General features: G+C 30.1%; 5 protein-coding genes and 1 long non-coding RNA gene across 23 annotated transcripts in view; 5 read left to right on the top strand and 1 right to left on the bottom strand.

Annotated features, from left to right (window-relative positions):
• Nucleotides 1-1609, top strand: part of LOC115241656 (isthmin-like) — a 4975-nt gene extending 3366 nt beyond the window's left edge. Inside the window, exons 3-4 of one of the 3 annotated variants that reach the window (XM_029817515.1) lie at nucleotides 340-688; nucleotides 812-1609. In XM_029817515.1, coding sequence (XP_029673375.1) covers nucleotides 340-688; nucleotides 812-911 — 449 coding nt within the window. In that variant the 3' untranslated portion in view covers nucleotides 912-1609. The remainder of the gene's footprint in view (nucleotides 1-339; nucleotides 689-811) is intronic. The other 2 variants (XM_029817516.1, XM_029817517.1) reach the window with 2 other exon arrangements.
• LOC115241665 overlaps nucleotides 1-4361 on the bottom strand; it is a 30525-nt gene extending 26164 nt beyond the window's left edge. For 5 of the 9 annotated variants that reach the window (XR_003884939.1, XR_003884940.1, XR_003884938.1 and 2 more), the window contains exons 1-5: nucleotides 3717-3946; nucleotides 3206-3402; nucleotides 2337-2497; nucleotides 1915-2107; nucleotides 319-730 (exon numbers count right to left, since the gene is read on the bottom strand). This is a non-coding gene — a long non-coding RNA (uncharacterized LOC115241665). Of the gene's footprint in view, nucleotides 1-318; nucleotides 731-1914; nucleotides 2108-2336; nucleotides 2498-3205; nucleotides 3403-3716; nucleotides 3947-4346 lie in introns of those variants that run through there. The other 4 variants (XR_003884944.1, XR_003884946.1, XR_003884943.1 and 1 more) reach the window with 4 other exon arrangements.
• LOC115241662 (intraflagellar transport protein 43 homolog) lies at nucleotides 2047-3710 on the top strand. 2 transcript variants are annotated; one of them, XM_029817532.1, is made up of 6 exons: nucleotides 2047-2187; nucleotides 2330-2511; nucleotides 2636-2665; nucleotides 2731-2768; nucleotides 2951-3023; nucleotides 3178-3710. In XM_029817532.1, exons 1-6 carry the CDS (start codon nucleotides 2149-2151, stop codon nucleotides 3398-3400), a joined length of 585 nt encoding a protein of 194 aa, XP_029673392.1. In that variant the 5' UTR covers nucleotides 2047-2148; the 3' UTR covers nucleotides 3401-3710. The 2 variants fall into 2 exon arrangements, with proteins under 2 accessions (XP_029673392.1, XP_029673391.1); XM_029817531.1 differs by having other exon boundaries at nucleotides 2719-2768.
• LOC115241663 (intraflagellar transport protein 43 homolog A-like) lies at nucleotides 3996-4851 on the top strand. Its single transcript, XM_029817533.1, has 2 exons — nucleotides 3996-4164; nucleotides 4319-4851. Exons 1-2 carry the CDS (start codon nucleotides 4028-4030, stop codon nucleotides 4539-4541), a joined length of 360 nt encoding a protein of 119 aa, XP_029673393.1. The 5' UTR covers nucleotides 3996-4027; the 3' UTR covers nucleotides 4542-4851.
• A 716-nt stretch (nucleotides 4852-5567) lies between these two features.
• Nucleotides 5568-8259, top strand: LOC115241655 (intraflagellar transport protein 57 homolog). Its single transcript, XM_029817513.1, has 8 exons — nucleotides 5568-5959; nucleotides 6103-6307; nucleotides 6392-6673; nucleotides 6746-6917; nucleotides 7007-7115; nucleotides 7229-7425; nucleotides 7543-7687; nucleotides 7768-8259. The coding sequence occupies exons 2-8, from the start codon at nucleotides 6150-6152 to the stop codon at nucleotides 7932-7934; spliced, it is 1230 nt and encodes a 409-aa protein (XP_029673373.1). The 5' UTR covers nucleotides 5568-5959; nucleotides 6103-6149; the 3' UTR covers nucleotides 7935-8259.
• A 328-nt stretch (nucleotides 8260-8587) lies between these two features.
• LOC115241653 (protein croquemort-like) overlaps nucleotides 8588-16223 on the top strand; it is an 11598-nt gene continuing 3962 nt past the window's right edge. The window contains exons 1-3 of one of the 7 annotated variants that reach the window (XM_029817505.1): nucleotides 8588-8806; nucleotides 15751-15889; nucleotides 15993-16156. In XM_029817505.1, coding sequence (XP_029673365.1) covers nucleotides 15770-15889; nucleotides 15993-16156 — 284 coding nt within the window. In that variant the 5' untranslated portion in view covers nucleotides 8588-8806; nucleotides 15751-15769. Of the gene's footprint in view, nucleotides 8807-10898; nucleotides 11007-12132; nucleotides 12368-14512; nucleotides 14711-14732; nucleotides 14975-15344; nucleotides 15364-15750; nucleotides 15890-15992; nucleotides 16157-16223 lie in introns of those variants that run through there. The other 6 variants (XM_029817503.1, XM_029817502.1, XM_029817507.1 and 3 more) reach the window with 6 other exon arrangements.

Here is a 16223-nt window from a genome sequence, read left to right as displayed (position 1 = left end):
ATATATATATATATAATATCTTATATAAGTAGGGTATAAACCGATTATTAGATTAACATATTAGATTAATAAATTAATATTATACTTAATTATAACAGAATTACTATAAAAATGATGAAAACATAATGTGCTATATTGATATATTAAACAATGAGATATATCGAAAATGATGCATTTTCGAAAATTTTGTCAAAAAAAAGATGCTCATTTTATTTATAAGGAATATGATAATACTAGTCTGTACCCTATCTATATATAGGACACCTAATATTAGTATAAATTTATGAAAATATATCTATGGATATATCTTATGAATACCTCTTTGGATATATCCTGCAGGATCCATCGACGAACTACCGGCGTGCCCTTGTCGATATCCCAACGACATCTTTTACGATGATCTGATCTGGGACAGGAATCGACAAAAGAAATTTCGATGGCGCGATGCGAGCAACGATCCGCAGCGGCTCGTCTACAAACAAGGCGCTTTTTACTGCGTGCGATCCTTACCGGCGCAGGGAAGCGAGAGCATCGGCGCGCAGCACTGTTGTTATGACGAGGAAAGAAGACTGTTGACACGCGGCTCTGGTGCCGGCACACCATACATTGTCAGTCCAGATATGTCATTTGTACTGCACGACAAGATCGATCTGCTACCTTGGCGGCTTTGTAAAGGCGACTTTACTAGGTATGCATTCATGTATAACGCGCGATGTCAGATATTCCCACTCTGTAAATTAGAATTCGATCATTAGATTCAAGACCGAGCGTATATTAATAACATGTATCATATATTTTTGTTATTGTATAGATACAATAAAGTGAGAGTACCAAATAACGACGATGACTGCAAGGTAAATCCGGATGACGAGGAGTATGAATATCAAGAGGAAAATGCGAAAAATTATTGAGATACAATGTCGTCGCAATCGTACCAAAAAAAGGACCAATAATTACAAACAATATTAAAAGCCTGACTTTAACTTTTATTGTTCTTTGTAAACAGAGCAATATATAATAAATTTTAATTTATTTTCCTATTCATTTTTCTATGAATATTGTATATGCACATCCCAATTTCACGTTAACAAATTACATTAAAAAGACCGCTTGAGAATACTACGCGCTGCATAGAAATTATTTCTTTTTTATTTTTTGCACAAAAATAAATGTTTTAAGAATTGTTAACTAGTTAATCAACGTGAGCATAGAGAAAATTGAAACTATTACCATGTTATTTGTTTTGTTGTAATAATAGAATGTTAAAAAAAAAAGAAAAATGTGCCAACATCACAGGGTGTTCTCAAGCAATCGTCCATTGAAGTACTAACCATATCCAATATTACTAAATTTCAGTGATTGAATAAGAGCAGTATTTTCATATATGGTATGGAAGTTAGTTTGTATTATCGATCATTATGAGACGATTTTGATATTTGTGTATAGGCCAAACGAATAAACAACGGATAACAAATGCGAGAGAATCAAACTTTAAAACTCTTTGCTACTTTATATGAGCAAGCTGGATCAAATCAAACACTTTGTTAATAAACATGCTGTGCGTTATTTGCTCGCTTAATGTATGCTCTTCTTAAAATAAACATCAAATAGCGAAAAAACTAACCTCTCGGACTCGTGTGTCCGCTAAAATGGAGATGAATAGAGGGAAAACGAGCCAAGAGAAATATTCTCTTAAAGAGCAAATCCGATAATTTGGTTGTCATATTTATTGGACTGACAATTTGATGGAAAAATTCTTGGGAACTTTTCTTAAACTTTTCAAAAATAGAGCAGATACTGTAGCTGCAGCATAAAACGCGCAGCCAGAAGAAGCTTTCCGCCATATTTGTTTTTATGACGTAAAGTAAAAGAACCAAGATTTCTTGTTGATTGGTCAATCAAATGCTATTTTACCTTGTGGATAGATTTCCGAACGAACCCCACATGCAACGTGTCGTAAAGTTGTCATGGTTACCGCTTGCAAACATATGGTATTTAATAACTGTCACATACTCTTGTCAAATGCATCGTGAAGTCTGATTCAAAGTGCCTTAGAATAGGAACTCTCTCCCGTTACTTTGATGCTTGGCTCCGAATGCTTGGTTCCCTATAGAACATATATCGAAAAAAAAGTTACATAGATTTAAAATGGACTGGGCTACTGATCTTGAGATCACTTCCAAGAAAGTAATTTCTCTCTATATTTCAATAGTATTAATGAAAAAATCGATTATTGAAAATTTTGATAATTGATAAAATAATTTTAGAGAATTCTTTGATGGGAAAACTACTATAGTTTAAATAAAAAATTGTATTAATCAATTTCTAGTTGATACCTCGCTTAGGTAGACGTGCAGGTCAGAATAACTTGCAGGAAGAGAATAGATCTGACGATGATCCTCTCGAGAGTCCAATTTCTTTGTCATCTGGAAAGTCTGTGCCTATGCAAAGACCGATAGTTCCACCTCGTTCTAGGAAAACCGGCTGGGGCGATGAACTAAAAAGTGGCAAGTAAGTTTGGATTAGTTATGAAATAGAATTTATCCACATTTCAGAATAAACAATTGTGTGAAAGGTTAATAATAAAATATGAATAAATTAAATTTATTAATTTTGAGTCTTTTTCATTGCCTAGATCAAAGATGACGTCGAATATTGTTGAACAGTGAGTATATAAGATCATAAGATTAAAAATCAAACAACTGTAGTCATTGATAGACTGTTCCTTAGGGAGCGTTTTCGAGCTGTCGAGAAGGAAGAACAAGATGGTAAATTGATTTAAAATCAGTTATATTAAACAGCATATATTAATTATAATTAATGTATGTATATATTTATCCACATATTGTATAATTCTAATTATAATGTAAAATAATCAGCAAAAAGATGATGAAAAATTTAAATATTTGTTTCTGTATTTCTTCGACATTATTAATCTTTGTATTTTTAGATATTCCTGTTATACCAGATTTGGATGAAATTCAGGAAGATAATATTCCATCCGAGATTGCAAGTGCTCCTACGTAAGTACTATTTATTCTCATTAAGATTCTTATTAATATTTATAGTGTAATCATAAAACTCAGATTAAATTATTTTAATAAAGAAAAGAAAGGCATTTTTTTATCAAGAATCTCACGAGATCCAATTACAAACTAAATGGAATATAATTTTTAGAATCAATGCAAATAGAATGACTGCTTACGAGGAATTGGATACTGATTTGGTGAAAAATGCAGCATTTACATCATTGGATGGTATCAGTCTTTCTCTTCTCGCAGACAAACTGTACAATGAAAATTTAGTGAAGGAACCCGATGAAGTTTGGAATTGGAATCTTCTTTTTACACAAATTTCTTCTGAGATTAATAGCGAAGCGCAGGAAAAAATTAAAAGTTGAAGCTATGAAAAATTATAAATTATTAGTGTTTTTATACTTGAAAAATAAAAAAATAAAGCTTTATATATAATAATGAATATTTTGGCTGCATCCTTAAGTTTTATTTTTCAATATATGAAGATCCTACAGGAACGATCCAATCACATAATTATAACCCAACTTTTCAAATAAAAGTCTACAAAGATTTGCAATATTTTCGAAACAAAACAACTTATTAATTACTGAACATAAATTTTCATAAATTTTAAAGAGAAATTAGAGGTAAAGGAAGGAAACATAAAAAATATATTGTGGTTAAATACAAAAAATGGCGTACCACTATCTGCGGTGCCTTTATATGGAAGCGACAAATTACCTCGTCTGACCTATTCGATTGCCCCCCAATTTGGAAATCGCGGTACTTCGAGGAGCGACGTGAAGACTCAACCGTGCAGGCGTGCAAATCCGAGGTCGTAAAACGAACCACGAAGATGCAGGCGCAATCGGGAGTCTGATACAGAAGCTACTTGAAGCTTACGACAATGTGATAACACCCACTGAGCAGATCTGCCATAATATTTCACGTATGTATATATTTATCCACATATTGTATAATTCTAATTATAATGTAAAATAATCAGCAAAAAGATGATGAAAAATTTAAATATTTGTTTCTGTATTTCTTCGACATTATTAATCTTTGTATTTTTAGATATTCCTGTTATACCAGATTTGGATGAAATTCAGGAAGATAATATTCCATCCGAGATTGCAAGTGCTCCTACGTAAGTACTATTTATTCTCATTAAGATTCTTATTAATATTTATAGTGTAATCATAAAACTCAGATTAAATTATTTTAATAAAGAAAAGAAAGGCATTTTTTTATCAAGAATCTCACGAGATCCAATTACAAACTAAATGGAATATAATTTTTAGAATCAATGCAAATAGAATGACTGCTTACGAGGAATTGGATACTGATTTGGTGAAAAATGCAGCATTTACATCATTGGATGGTATCAGTCTTTCTCTTCTCGCAGACAAACTGTACAATGAAAATTTAGTGAAGGAACCCGATGAAGTTTGGAATTGGAATCTTCTTTTTACACAAATTTCTTCTGAGATTAATAGCGAAGCGCAGGAAAAAATTAAAAGTTGAAGCTATGAAAAATTATAAATTATTAGTGTTTTTATACTTGAAAAATAAAAAAATAAAGCTTTATATATAATAATGAATATTTTGGCTGCATCCTTAAGTTTTATTTTTCAATATATGAAGATCCTACAGGAACGATCCAATCACATAATTATAACCCAACTTTTCAAATAAAAGTCTACAAAGATTTGCAATATTTTCGAAACAAAACAACTTATTAATTACTGAACATAAATTTTCATAAATTTTAAAGAGAAATTAGAGGTAAAGGAAGGAAACATAAAAAATATATTGTGGTTAAATACAAAAAATGGCGTACCACTATCTGCGGTGCCTTTATATGGAAGCGACAAATTACCTCGTCTGACCTATTCGATTGCCCCCCAATTTGGAAATCGCGGTACTTCGAGGAGCGACGTGAAGACTCAACCGTGCAGGCGTGCAAATCCGAGGTCGTAAAACGAACCACGAAGATGCAGGCGCAATCGGGAGTCTGATACAGAAGCTACTTGAAGCTTACGACAATGTGATAACACCCACTGAGCAGATCTGCCATAATATTTCACGTTAGCGATCGATGTTCAGTTGTGCAATCACTAGCACACGCTTCCGATAGTACATGTTTCGAGGCAATATATATACAAATCTATATGATGATGTGCACATGCGAGAAACTTGCACAGTCTCTTTGTCGTTATAAAAACTCTATTACGATAAAATATTACTTCACGCATCTCTGTAAACCAGTTTATAAAATGATATCTAATATCGCACAGTTATAATTAATAAGAATTTTGCGATTATTACTTAAAATATTAAACGTCAAAAAATAAATGGTCAAAGAGATGGCCATCTAGTGATGGATTCTATCGTCCTTTCCAAAAGTATAGCGTATAATAGTGGTTTGCATATAGTTTGTATTAGAGTCCTAGATTATCTAGGATTAATCTAGGACTATAGTTTGTGTAGCATAAATTGGTCTCGCATGCAGACACAAAATTAATAAAAATATAATTTATAATAAAAATGAAACTAACACAGTTTAGCAATATTATACACAATCCTAAACTGTCGACTAGTATATAAGGCTGGTATTAACATTAGCAGTCATAGGACTTTTTTCTCAGCAACTAGGAATCAATTCTCGATTTATATTTATGCTGTTTTAATGCCTGTCAATGCAGAAACCTAACTTAATCTTAACCTATCTTGATCTGACATAAGTTCATGAGTTGTATGAGCGTACATCCCAGCGATTGATGGATTATGTTATGACAATTGATCGAATTTTTTAGTTCCGTGCATATTTGAATTCACGTTGACATTATGATACGTAAATGATGCGGTATATCGGCATTTTAAAACATACTGGAATTTAGAAGTAAATGTTAGATTATGCAAATCTGCTTTGCAATTATATAGTGAGTATATATATATAATTTTAATTATAAAAAATATAATTATTAATTTTACTTTTCCTTCAGGTTACACAATTAAGCATTTTAATTTAAAAAATAATTTGATATCTCAATCTAAAGAGTATTTAATATTGATCTATTTACAGACTTAATATACACAAAATATATATTGGAAACTCACATACACAGCAATATGTTTAGAGATACTCAAAAAATTATTGTGGAGGATGGGCTTGCCCCATCGGCATCATATGTCATAAATATGAGAATGGAGGACTTATTGGAAAAATTAAAGTTATTAAATTACGATGCAGAATTTGTTCAAGAGTTAAGAATGAAACCGATAAACAGGTAAGATACATTACGATATGTTATAGATATAATATATTTTTCTTGTTTAATATTTGATACATTAATTTTCAACATTGACAACAGACACTACTTTGTAATTCCTACAAATCCTGGTGAGCAATTTTATACATTTACTTGTCTGGCTGCATGGTTGATTAGAAAGGCTGGGAAAAACTTTGAGATGCCGCAAGAATCGGATGATCCTAATTCCACAATAGCTTTAATCTTGGATTTTCTCAGGGAAATTGATGTACCTGTAGAATTCCCACCTAATAAACTTAAACAGGGTATAGGAGAACACGCGGTTTATGTGTTGGATAATTTAGCTGACAATGCTTTAAAAGTGGAAAAATTCAAGTGGAAAAAGTAAAGTGATATGCTTTTATCATAATTTTAATAAAATTGAATAAGTTATTGATTTATAATTAAAAATATTAGGATAAACATTCTACCTGACGAGCCTACACCAGAACCAGATATTGAAGATGATGATGCGGAACTAATTTTAGAAAAAGTGGAAGAGGAAATGATGGCTGAGTACGACGATGATGATGAACAAGATATTTTACGCATAGATGACATTACAAAATTATATAGTGAAAATAATATGGTAAGCCAAATTTTATTCCTAAATAGAAGATTGTAAATAATCCTGCTACCAATATTATTATGTTCCTGAATTGCTCTTTTATCTTTCAGAGTGAAACACAAAAACCTGACAATATTTTAGAATCTAATACTAATAGGGATGAGTGGCAGTTGGAATTGGAAAAAGTACTACCTCGTTTGAAAGTGACTGTTAAGACAGGTACTAAATATCTTTATAGTACAAAATCGACTATTTATTTGAAGTATTATTTACTAACTGAAAAATAAATGTGTGTGTATATGTACTATTATACATTATAATTTATTATACAGATTCAAGAGACTGGAGAGCACATCTCGAGCAAATGAAACAACTGCGTGCAAATATTGCGACTGATCTAAGCGGTACAAAGGCTAGCTTAAATAAAATTTATACCGATATCGGAAATACATTAGACAAAGTCAAAACTAGAGAAACTTTTCTTAATAAGCAACTCGAACCCTCTTTAACGGAATATCGTTCTTTGCAGGTGAATTTATTTAATATACATTATTATATTTGTGCGTATATATTACACATATACACACATATATTGATACATATACATATATACAGAATACTATATAAATTATAATAATTAATTTAGGAAAAACTATCAAAAATTAAAGAGCAGTATAGAGATGTTAGTGGTGGTGTTACAGAACGAACAAGAGTTCTTAATAAATTAGTGGAAGAATTAGAACATCTAAAAAGGGAAATGGATGAGAGAGGATCCAGCATGACTGATGGAAGCAAGTACAAATTTAGATATTATTCCAATATATTCTAGGTATGTATCTCAATATAATTTTGCTTTAAAATATTCTTGCAGCTCCTCTTATTAACATAAAGAAGACGATCACAAAGATGAAGAATGAAATCTCTGAGATGAACATTCGGATCGGCGTATTAGAATATAGCTTAATGTGTGCGAGAGTACGAGATCGAACGCAATTACGAGAGGACATGAACAGTACGAGTACTTCAATAATAATTTAAATCATACATCTCTCTTATATTTATATATTATCTATTTTTTAATCCGTCCAATATGTGATATCAAATGTGTAGTCTAGTTTTGAGTATTTGTATTGTTACCACGGGTCCAATTACACTCTGCCTTTTTAATAAAGTTACAATAATGTGTAACTATATAGAACTGAACATGTTACATCGATTGCAGTGTAAAGCATACGGATTTTTTGTTAACACTTTATATATTTATATATAGCTATAGTAATTAATGCCGAAATCGCAGAGTGATTGTTTCAATTATAATTCGCCTGACGTTAAATAAATCGTGTTTTCATCTCGTTATACATAATTCCGGTTTAGTTATAATTCTGCCTTATTTACTTGAAAATTTCTTATATGTATTTATTAACACATTGATTGCCATGCAGAAATTGAATAGTTGATTATTCAGGCTATTATTTGGAAATGTGTTCAGTTTTTACAAGATGGATCCACTGGTAGATCACATAGCTTCAGAAATTTAAATATTCATGATCCAAAGGTGGGCCACACATGGCCTCAGTGTGTAAAACACTGATCTACGGATGGTCACATAGCAGTCAAACAATGTATGTTATATAAATATAACATCTTTTCTCTTCGTGTATTGTTTTTGCAATGTTTTCGAAAGTTTATCGTACCGATATAATCCCGTGCAGCGCGATTGTACACGTACGTAGAAATATACATATGTATTGCTGCAACGTGCGAGTCCACGATGATTCCTTAAGCGGTGCAGTTGGCGCGGGAACTCGCGCATTACATATGGTTACATCGCGGTGTGAGGAATTGAACGCGATTTGTCGGACTGTCCGTACATCATCAGGTGCAGAGAAGTAAGGATTACTTTCGAACAGGTGCGTAAGGAAAAAAAAAACATCTCTTTCTTCGTTTTATTATTATTGATTTTTGCAATTCATTTTGGACTTTTTATCGGATGCCTTATCTGCTTTTTAATATCGATTTTATGTCGAGATGAGATAATCATCATCGCAAAACGAAATACGCGACCGCGATAATGATTATGATTATAATGATGGTATCGAGAATTATTTATCATGTCATCAAAAATGTTAATATTAAAACTTTGTAAGTTTTGCACGAAGCGCTTTTTATTGATCCAAAGATTATAACACTTTGTTTTTGTCATTTGCCGCGAATAAAAAATTTGTCGGATGAGCGTTTGTAATTGTCGGATGAGCGTGCATTGTCAAAATAAAGTATATTAATCGCTGTTTATATCGGCGTGAATCATAACAAAAGAATCCAATGATACTACGGCTCTGATCTATATGAGGATTACTAATATTATATTAGTATTATAATATTATAATTTATTCGTTTTTATAAAGGAACATAAATTTAATTTTTAATTTTGAGTTAATCTATATTTTTTATGAAAAAATAAAAGATTTATGGAAAGATTTCTCTTTATAATGTATAAAATTAAATAATTTACGAAGAAATAAATTTGTCTAATTATTTTATTTATTTTTGCGATCATGTTATTATGCTTTGTATTTCATTGTTAACATCACAATATTTTGCCTTCGAAATTCCGAACGAATCGTAAACTGTGCTTGTTTATCTATATCTTGTCGTAGCAGGATGCGTGATAACTTTCTTTTGGACTTGCTCGAACCGTGATGCTACGTTATGTGTACAATTATTTCGAAGATTTTCTCTTCGTCTTTCACTTTCACTTCACGCTTTAACAATTTCTCCGCATTTCTATTTTACGCATATTTGTGCTGTATGCGAAGGATATTGAGCAATCGCGCTAACATATTGCGGTATACTAAATTGTATAATAATGTAATGTAATAAAAAATAAAATTATAACAAGTAATTAACACATGCATATTTATTCCTAAACTGTTTTTTATTGAATATATTTTGTCGATATGTATATGTTATAACCATTTCTTTCAAGAAATAATAATAATAAGCAATTTCGAAAAGTTATTTAACGTTACATAAGTCAATTATTTTCAATGCATTTGAATTCATATGTGTCTCCAGAGATGAGCAATGAAATACGCAAATAAATTTACAATTGCTCCGATAAGAAAATATATATTAACAGAATACGAAAATATCTAGAAATTTTATCGTTAAAGTAAAAAGGGACTTTTATATTTCGTGATGTCGATTATGTGTAATATCTGCATAGTAATCATGACGATGTTATAAATAAATATGACGGTATTATAATAATGGCGTATAACGTCACGTTTAAAATCATACATAAAAAGTCACTGGTCTGACTCAATAAAAGTAGCAATAAAAATAGTAGTAAAGTACAAGATAAGATACCTGACTTAATTTAGCAAGCGAAATTTAGTAGTCTTAATTTGTTGCACCAAATCTATTATTCAAATATATAATTAAATCGCCGAATATTTTTCTTAAGAAGCCATATATCAATTTGGAGAGAATTCGCATTATTTTTGTGCTGCAAGTCAAATGAATTTCAACGAAATGTTTATCTATATCCAAAGTCATTTAAATGTCTGATTTCTATTTTTTTTTTTCAACCGTATATCACCAACAATTTATAAGTAGAAACTTTTTTCAGAATTTGTGGTCTGTGTCATCGCAAATAATTATATTTTATCGATTAAACATATGTCCTTGGAAGGAATCATACGTTGATTCATTTTCATGCAATTAAAAACTATTGTCGCATGCACTTTTTTATATACATTTCGAACGCATATTTATCGCGTATCGCGTATCGCGGATCGCGTGAATAAATGTGTGAACTTTGAGCAGCGTATGATAAGTATATTTATAATACATTCGTGAAAAATCCATCTTTTCCACTCGCAATCTCAATATTCCTTCCGCCGAATGATCAGTCATTGATTCATTGGATTATGATTCAATATTCGCAAAGTGCATTTATACATCGTGTCTGTCGTTCGATTTATGTCTCGCGTTCATCTTACAATCTTGCACTTCTCTCTTCGATTTGTCCCGGAAGCTTATAATTATTGATATGGTTGAGACTGTCGAGGCTATTTTAGCAGATAGTGCATCGTCTCCTGGTGTAAAGTACGGTACAAATTTAAGCAAAAAGATCCTTACATGTGTATTAAAAGAACCATATGACACTGGTATATAATCGCACTAATATTTCGACTCCTTAGCTTGCTGTAAAATCTTGATCTAATTCATTCTAATTTATTCTAATTCACGCACAGAGATAACACATTTTACAAGCTATTTTATTAATAGTTTACAAGATATGGAAAAATCACATGTACGAATTTCGGGGTTGATTCAAAAATTGGAAAAAAATTAGGAAAAGAATTTTTATGCTTCTGAATCGACTATTTATTTGGATCTTTATTTCAATATTTTTTATTCAAAAGTATACGCGCTTTAAAGTTCAACATTCCGTTTCTAGAAAGAATCTAATATTTAAAAAGAATAGGCGAGAACGCATAATAATGATTTAAGTAATTAATATGCTTATGTAATTTAAGATGCTGAAACGCCAAAGTTTGTAGTTGTATTAAAGATTAAAAAAATATTATAGACAGGAGGGGAAAGATTTTCATAAACATAATGTCTCTCTAAAAACATTTGTTTTTGAAGTTTATTAAAAATTATGTGACTTTTGCGATTTAATTGCATAAGTGCTAGTAGATGATAAATTGTTGTTTTGTATTATTTTCGAAATAGGGCTTATTTTTTGAATAATAAGCAAAAGATATTTATGGAATAATTTTTTAGATATACCATATAAAAAAATTATTGTTTACCGTTTGATATAGAAAAATTTAGAAATTTTACACTAATATAGCTATGAAAACTTGAAACGAGTTCTTATAAAATATATTCTCACATTTTCAATCGATGTCAAGGATCGAATAAATATCTTGCATATTTGCTTTAAATGAATCTTATCTCAATGATAAAAATAAGTAAGATTGTTTTCTACAATATTCTTAAGTTTATCTGGATAAAGCACTCGAAATTGAGTACCATGCTATTTGTATTACTGTCTTCGCCGATATATTGACAATCAGTGACTAGACTTTGCAGAGAACAGTTATTTATTTCTTTTCCTCGATACGATTAATTCCAACACATGCAAGTGTTTATAAAAAGATATATGCAAATAATATATCTTCTCAATTGTATTATTTTATCGCAAATATTAAAACTCTTTCGACGTTACGATAAATGTAAAAATAAAAACCCGAGAATTTACGATTTCATGGATTCGCATTGAGTGATTAGTTCTTCGAGAAAAAAAAACGTCTACCGTTATTACTTCTCTTCGATGTGTCTTTAAAGTTTAAAGAATCACAAAACAAAAAAAGGAAAATGGTTGAAGCAATCTACCCCTCAGTCCCAGATCAGCCCAACATGCACAGACAGGCAATTGCTTCACAGACATCCGTGCGGTGAGAGTATATATATTCAGAATCTTTCCCTTGAACAAAATTGTGAATGTAATATTTTCTTCTTAAAAATTTAAATATATATCTTAATCCTTGAAAATTTGATCGACGAAAAGATTAAAAATCATGAGATATAATATGTCGAAAAAATTAAAAATCATGAGATATAATATTTCTGTCTTACAGCAAAATAAAACTCTAATTATTTTTGCTTCTAATAATATATCTGACGTTTCCTACAATTTTTAAATATTATTCGATCTCGTTGGGAAAATAGTACTTAAGCTCTTTAATATGTATTTATAATATAAGGATAATGTAGTATAATATAAGGATAAACCTGTTCTCTATTGTATGTATATTATTAGACTTAAAACTGTTAAATCCTCTTTTGTAAAGTTTTTGCTTGAAATACTCACGTTAAAGTGAGCGAAGTAATTATTTATTTAAAATAATCTTTAGAACAATGACGCGCAAGTCATTTGGACATTGCGTTTTGTGCAAAGCGTAATATTAATACATTAGCATAATGCACAATAACGTCATATATGAATATTGTATATTTTACCAAAGGCGATTGTTCTATGGTTCTCTGAGATTAGATATCGTATGTTTTTATCATAATATAATCGATATAATCATCAAATCTAATACAAGAGCAAAATATAAATTTAAAATAAAAAATCTTCAATATTCAAATTTACGATACATTAAGAATTGATATATTTATTATTATAGAGAAAAATTTACTTTAATTGAAAAATCTCTTAAAATTATATTATAATTATATATTTATATCCCTGCTTAAAATAATGGATAGAAAACGATAAGATTGTATTAGATTAAGCCTGAATTTGAATGCAAATGAATAAGGTCTATATGTTATGAATATTATAATGTATAGACTTTCTATAATAGTTAATAACATTTTATAATAAAATATTTTTATATTAATATATAGTTTAAAGTAATAAAAGATATCTACAAATAATTTGTAGTTCAAAAACTTAGGAATCGGTAATAAATAAATTATATTTCTGTATTTTCTTATCAAGAGACATATGGTAGTGTCTGGCGCCAATTCACGTGTAATAAAAAGTTGCGCGCAGCAACGGCAAGACGCACCGTATCTTTGCACGCGAGTCTGAAAGTTGAGAATATCCGAACTTATCAAATCTCAAATTAACCACTGAATATAACGGATCGAGTTCTTAATAGGCTTAATCGATAGCTTATTTTGAGTGTGAATTATATTTATATAATTTTCTTTAGAAAATGTTTTTATATTTTGCTCTACGTGCTCTTAATTGGATATCACGGTGCAAAGTCTGAATTATAAAAAAATTATCTAGTTTTGGTTAATCCATTTTTAGAATGTTGGAACAATAATCTTGGATCAAAATTATTCACGTGTTATCTAATCTACTTATTTTACTTTTCAATCGTTGCTTCGGTGATATCAATTAGAAAATGTTCTCTTATTAAGTAAGTTGTATTCAAAATAGCGATATTTAGATATCATGTATAATTCTTATAAAATCTTTAGCGAAATAATAAAATAGCGTACAACATGCTCACGCGCCACGCACGCCGTTCGCGCACCATCCCTGATTCATGCGTAACCTAGAGCGCTCATTCGTTAACTTAAAATTACTCTCATTTAAAAAGTATTGTCCAGACGTAATTTTGCCAGAGAAAAAAGTTGTTTCTTTTGGCACGGACAATCACGCTGTGCATTCCGAATGCGCGAATTCTGGGACACCCTGTATAAAAGCAATATTAAAATTTATTATTTTCAGTCTCAATACCCAGACAGCACAAGGATGTCCTTAGGACGTCCAAAGGGCATCCAGGACATACATAAATAGGATATATAAATCAGGATGATCCTGAGGACGTTTTGTGCTGTCTGGGTATTTATTTTAGATTTATTCTTTCCTAATTGCAATTTTTGTACTTTTTATTTTTCGTCTCTTCGTCTTTTTATTTCTACAAAATATCTAATTATATACCATTATTATACACATTACTCATTTACAAGGAAAAAATTATAATCTTATTCATTTTTAAGCTCTCTACGATACTTTACGTTTCTCTCTTCTGTAGGAAGTGTAACATATGATATCGAACACAAAGAAAAATAGAAATCTATACATAGTAATTCATGTCTTCCGTCGCGCGTAATGTTTATATTATGAAATTTGCATGCATAGACGTGAAAAAGCTGCAATCTATCATATTCAATGCGTACCATAAATTTTGTCGCGAGCATTTTAACACGAGACAATTTTTCGTTGTTTTTAATTATTCGATTGTCGATGTAGCACGATAAATACGGTAAGATAGGTTAGTGTACACCCGATATATATAACTTTACAAAACACCAGCCTGATTTTATGAATATCATTTCCAAGATTAGATAGATAGATTTATATAAAAAAATTAATTATGTTTGCTTATACGTTCCGATTGATATGTGATACGTGATATATGGTGATACACGAATTATGATATATTTTAAGATATTCCACAAGCACAAAAACAAAGGATAATAAAAGATCGAAAGATTTCCGATTTTTATAGTTGAAATAGGGGCATGCGAATAATCAGGTCATTAAAATACTTGATTTCCATCTGATTACGACTACCATAATTATTATGCAGCATATTACACGCAACCGTTTCACGAAAGATGTTTACCTTGACCAATTGATACATGCTATCATATTTCATCAGACTATTTTGACGTTTGACGTTTGTCAAACACATATTCACTGTGTCATAATGTCATGAATGGTTGGCCACATAACTTATTCTTTCCTATAGTTATACATGTATAATTATAGGAAAGAGTATAATAGCATGTTCAGTTTGTAAGAGTTGTGTTACCTTTCTTTGTGTGGTTTAATAGTAATAATAATTGATTATAATATATGAAAAACCAAACAAGTGCAAAACTGAAGCTTGTGTGGAAGTCTGGAAAATATTTTTGACAAAATGTAATTTGCCTAATTCTTTTTTGTCCTTAATAATCATGCTGCGAAAGCAAAACTTTCTGAGAGATGAATTTTTATATAAAATTCTTTTTTTTTTATATTTATATAAAGAAGAATATTTATAAAATATTATTACCTTATAGTTTACTAATATAGTATTTTATCGTTGAGCTTTATTTATTTTAACATGTATTTACAAGATAGTCATCTTATAATTTTATATGAAATTTCTGTATGTTGTCTCAATAATTCTAATTTTCTAATTGCTTTTCTTTTACAAAAAATTTAACAATCGACTCAATTTTTATAATATTGTAGCGAGTGGAAGTTTTTATATTCTCGCAAAAGTAACAAGACAACTAATGATTATTATTTGTTTACGGCTTTCAGACCTGTAATTCCAATAAAAATGGAGAGATCTAATAAGAAATTTTTAGTTATCTTAATTGTCGGTACAATAATCACACTTCTTGGCATAATCACAGGATCACTTTGGACTACTTACATATATGATTGGGCTATCATAAAGGTATGTATATAAAGATATATGTTGAAAGAGAATAAAAATTTTATTTAATCAGTGTATATAAGTGTTATTATGTTTAATAATCTACATATATTCTTTTACATAGATATTAACATTAACACCGACATCTATGAGTTACGATATGTGGAAAGAAACACCTATACCAATGTATTTTAAATTTTATATGTTCAACTGGACAAATCCACATGAATTTCATGCATCAGCAAGTGCAAAACCACATTTTGAAGAAATGGGGCCTTATGTTTTCCGGTATTGTTATCTACACCAATTTTTTTATAATATTCAATAAATTGAATTAAAATTGCATTTATATATA

The sequence above is a fragment of the Formica exsecta genome, unplaced genomic scaffold (genome assembly GCF_003651465.1).
Source record: "Formica exsecta isolate Colony F162 unplaced genomic scaffold, ASM365146v1 scaffold500, whole genome shotgun sequence".
In the NCBI taxonomy this organism is placed as follows: domain Eukaryota; kingdom Metazoa; phylum Arthropoda; class Insecta; order Hymenoptera; family Formicidae; genus Formica; species Formica exsecta.
The sequence above is the reverse complement of the archived record's forward strand: the minus strand, read 5'-3'. Positions and strand labels throughout refer to the sequence as shown.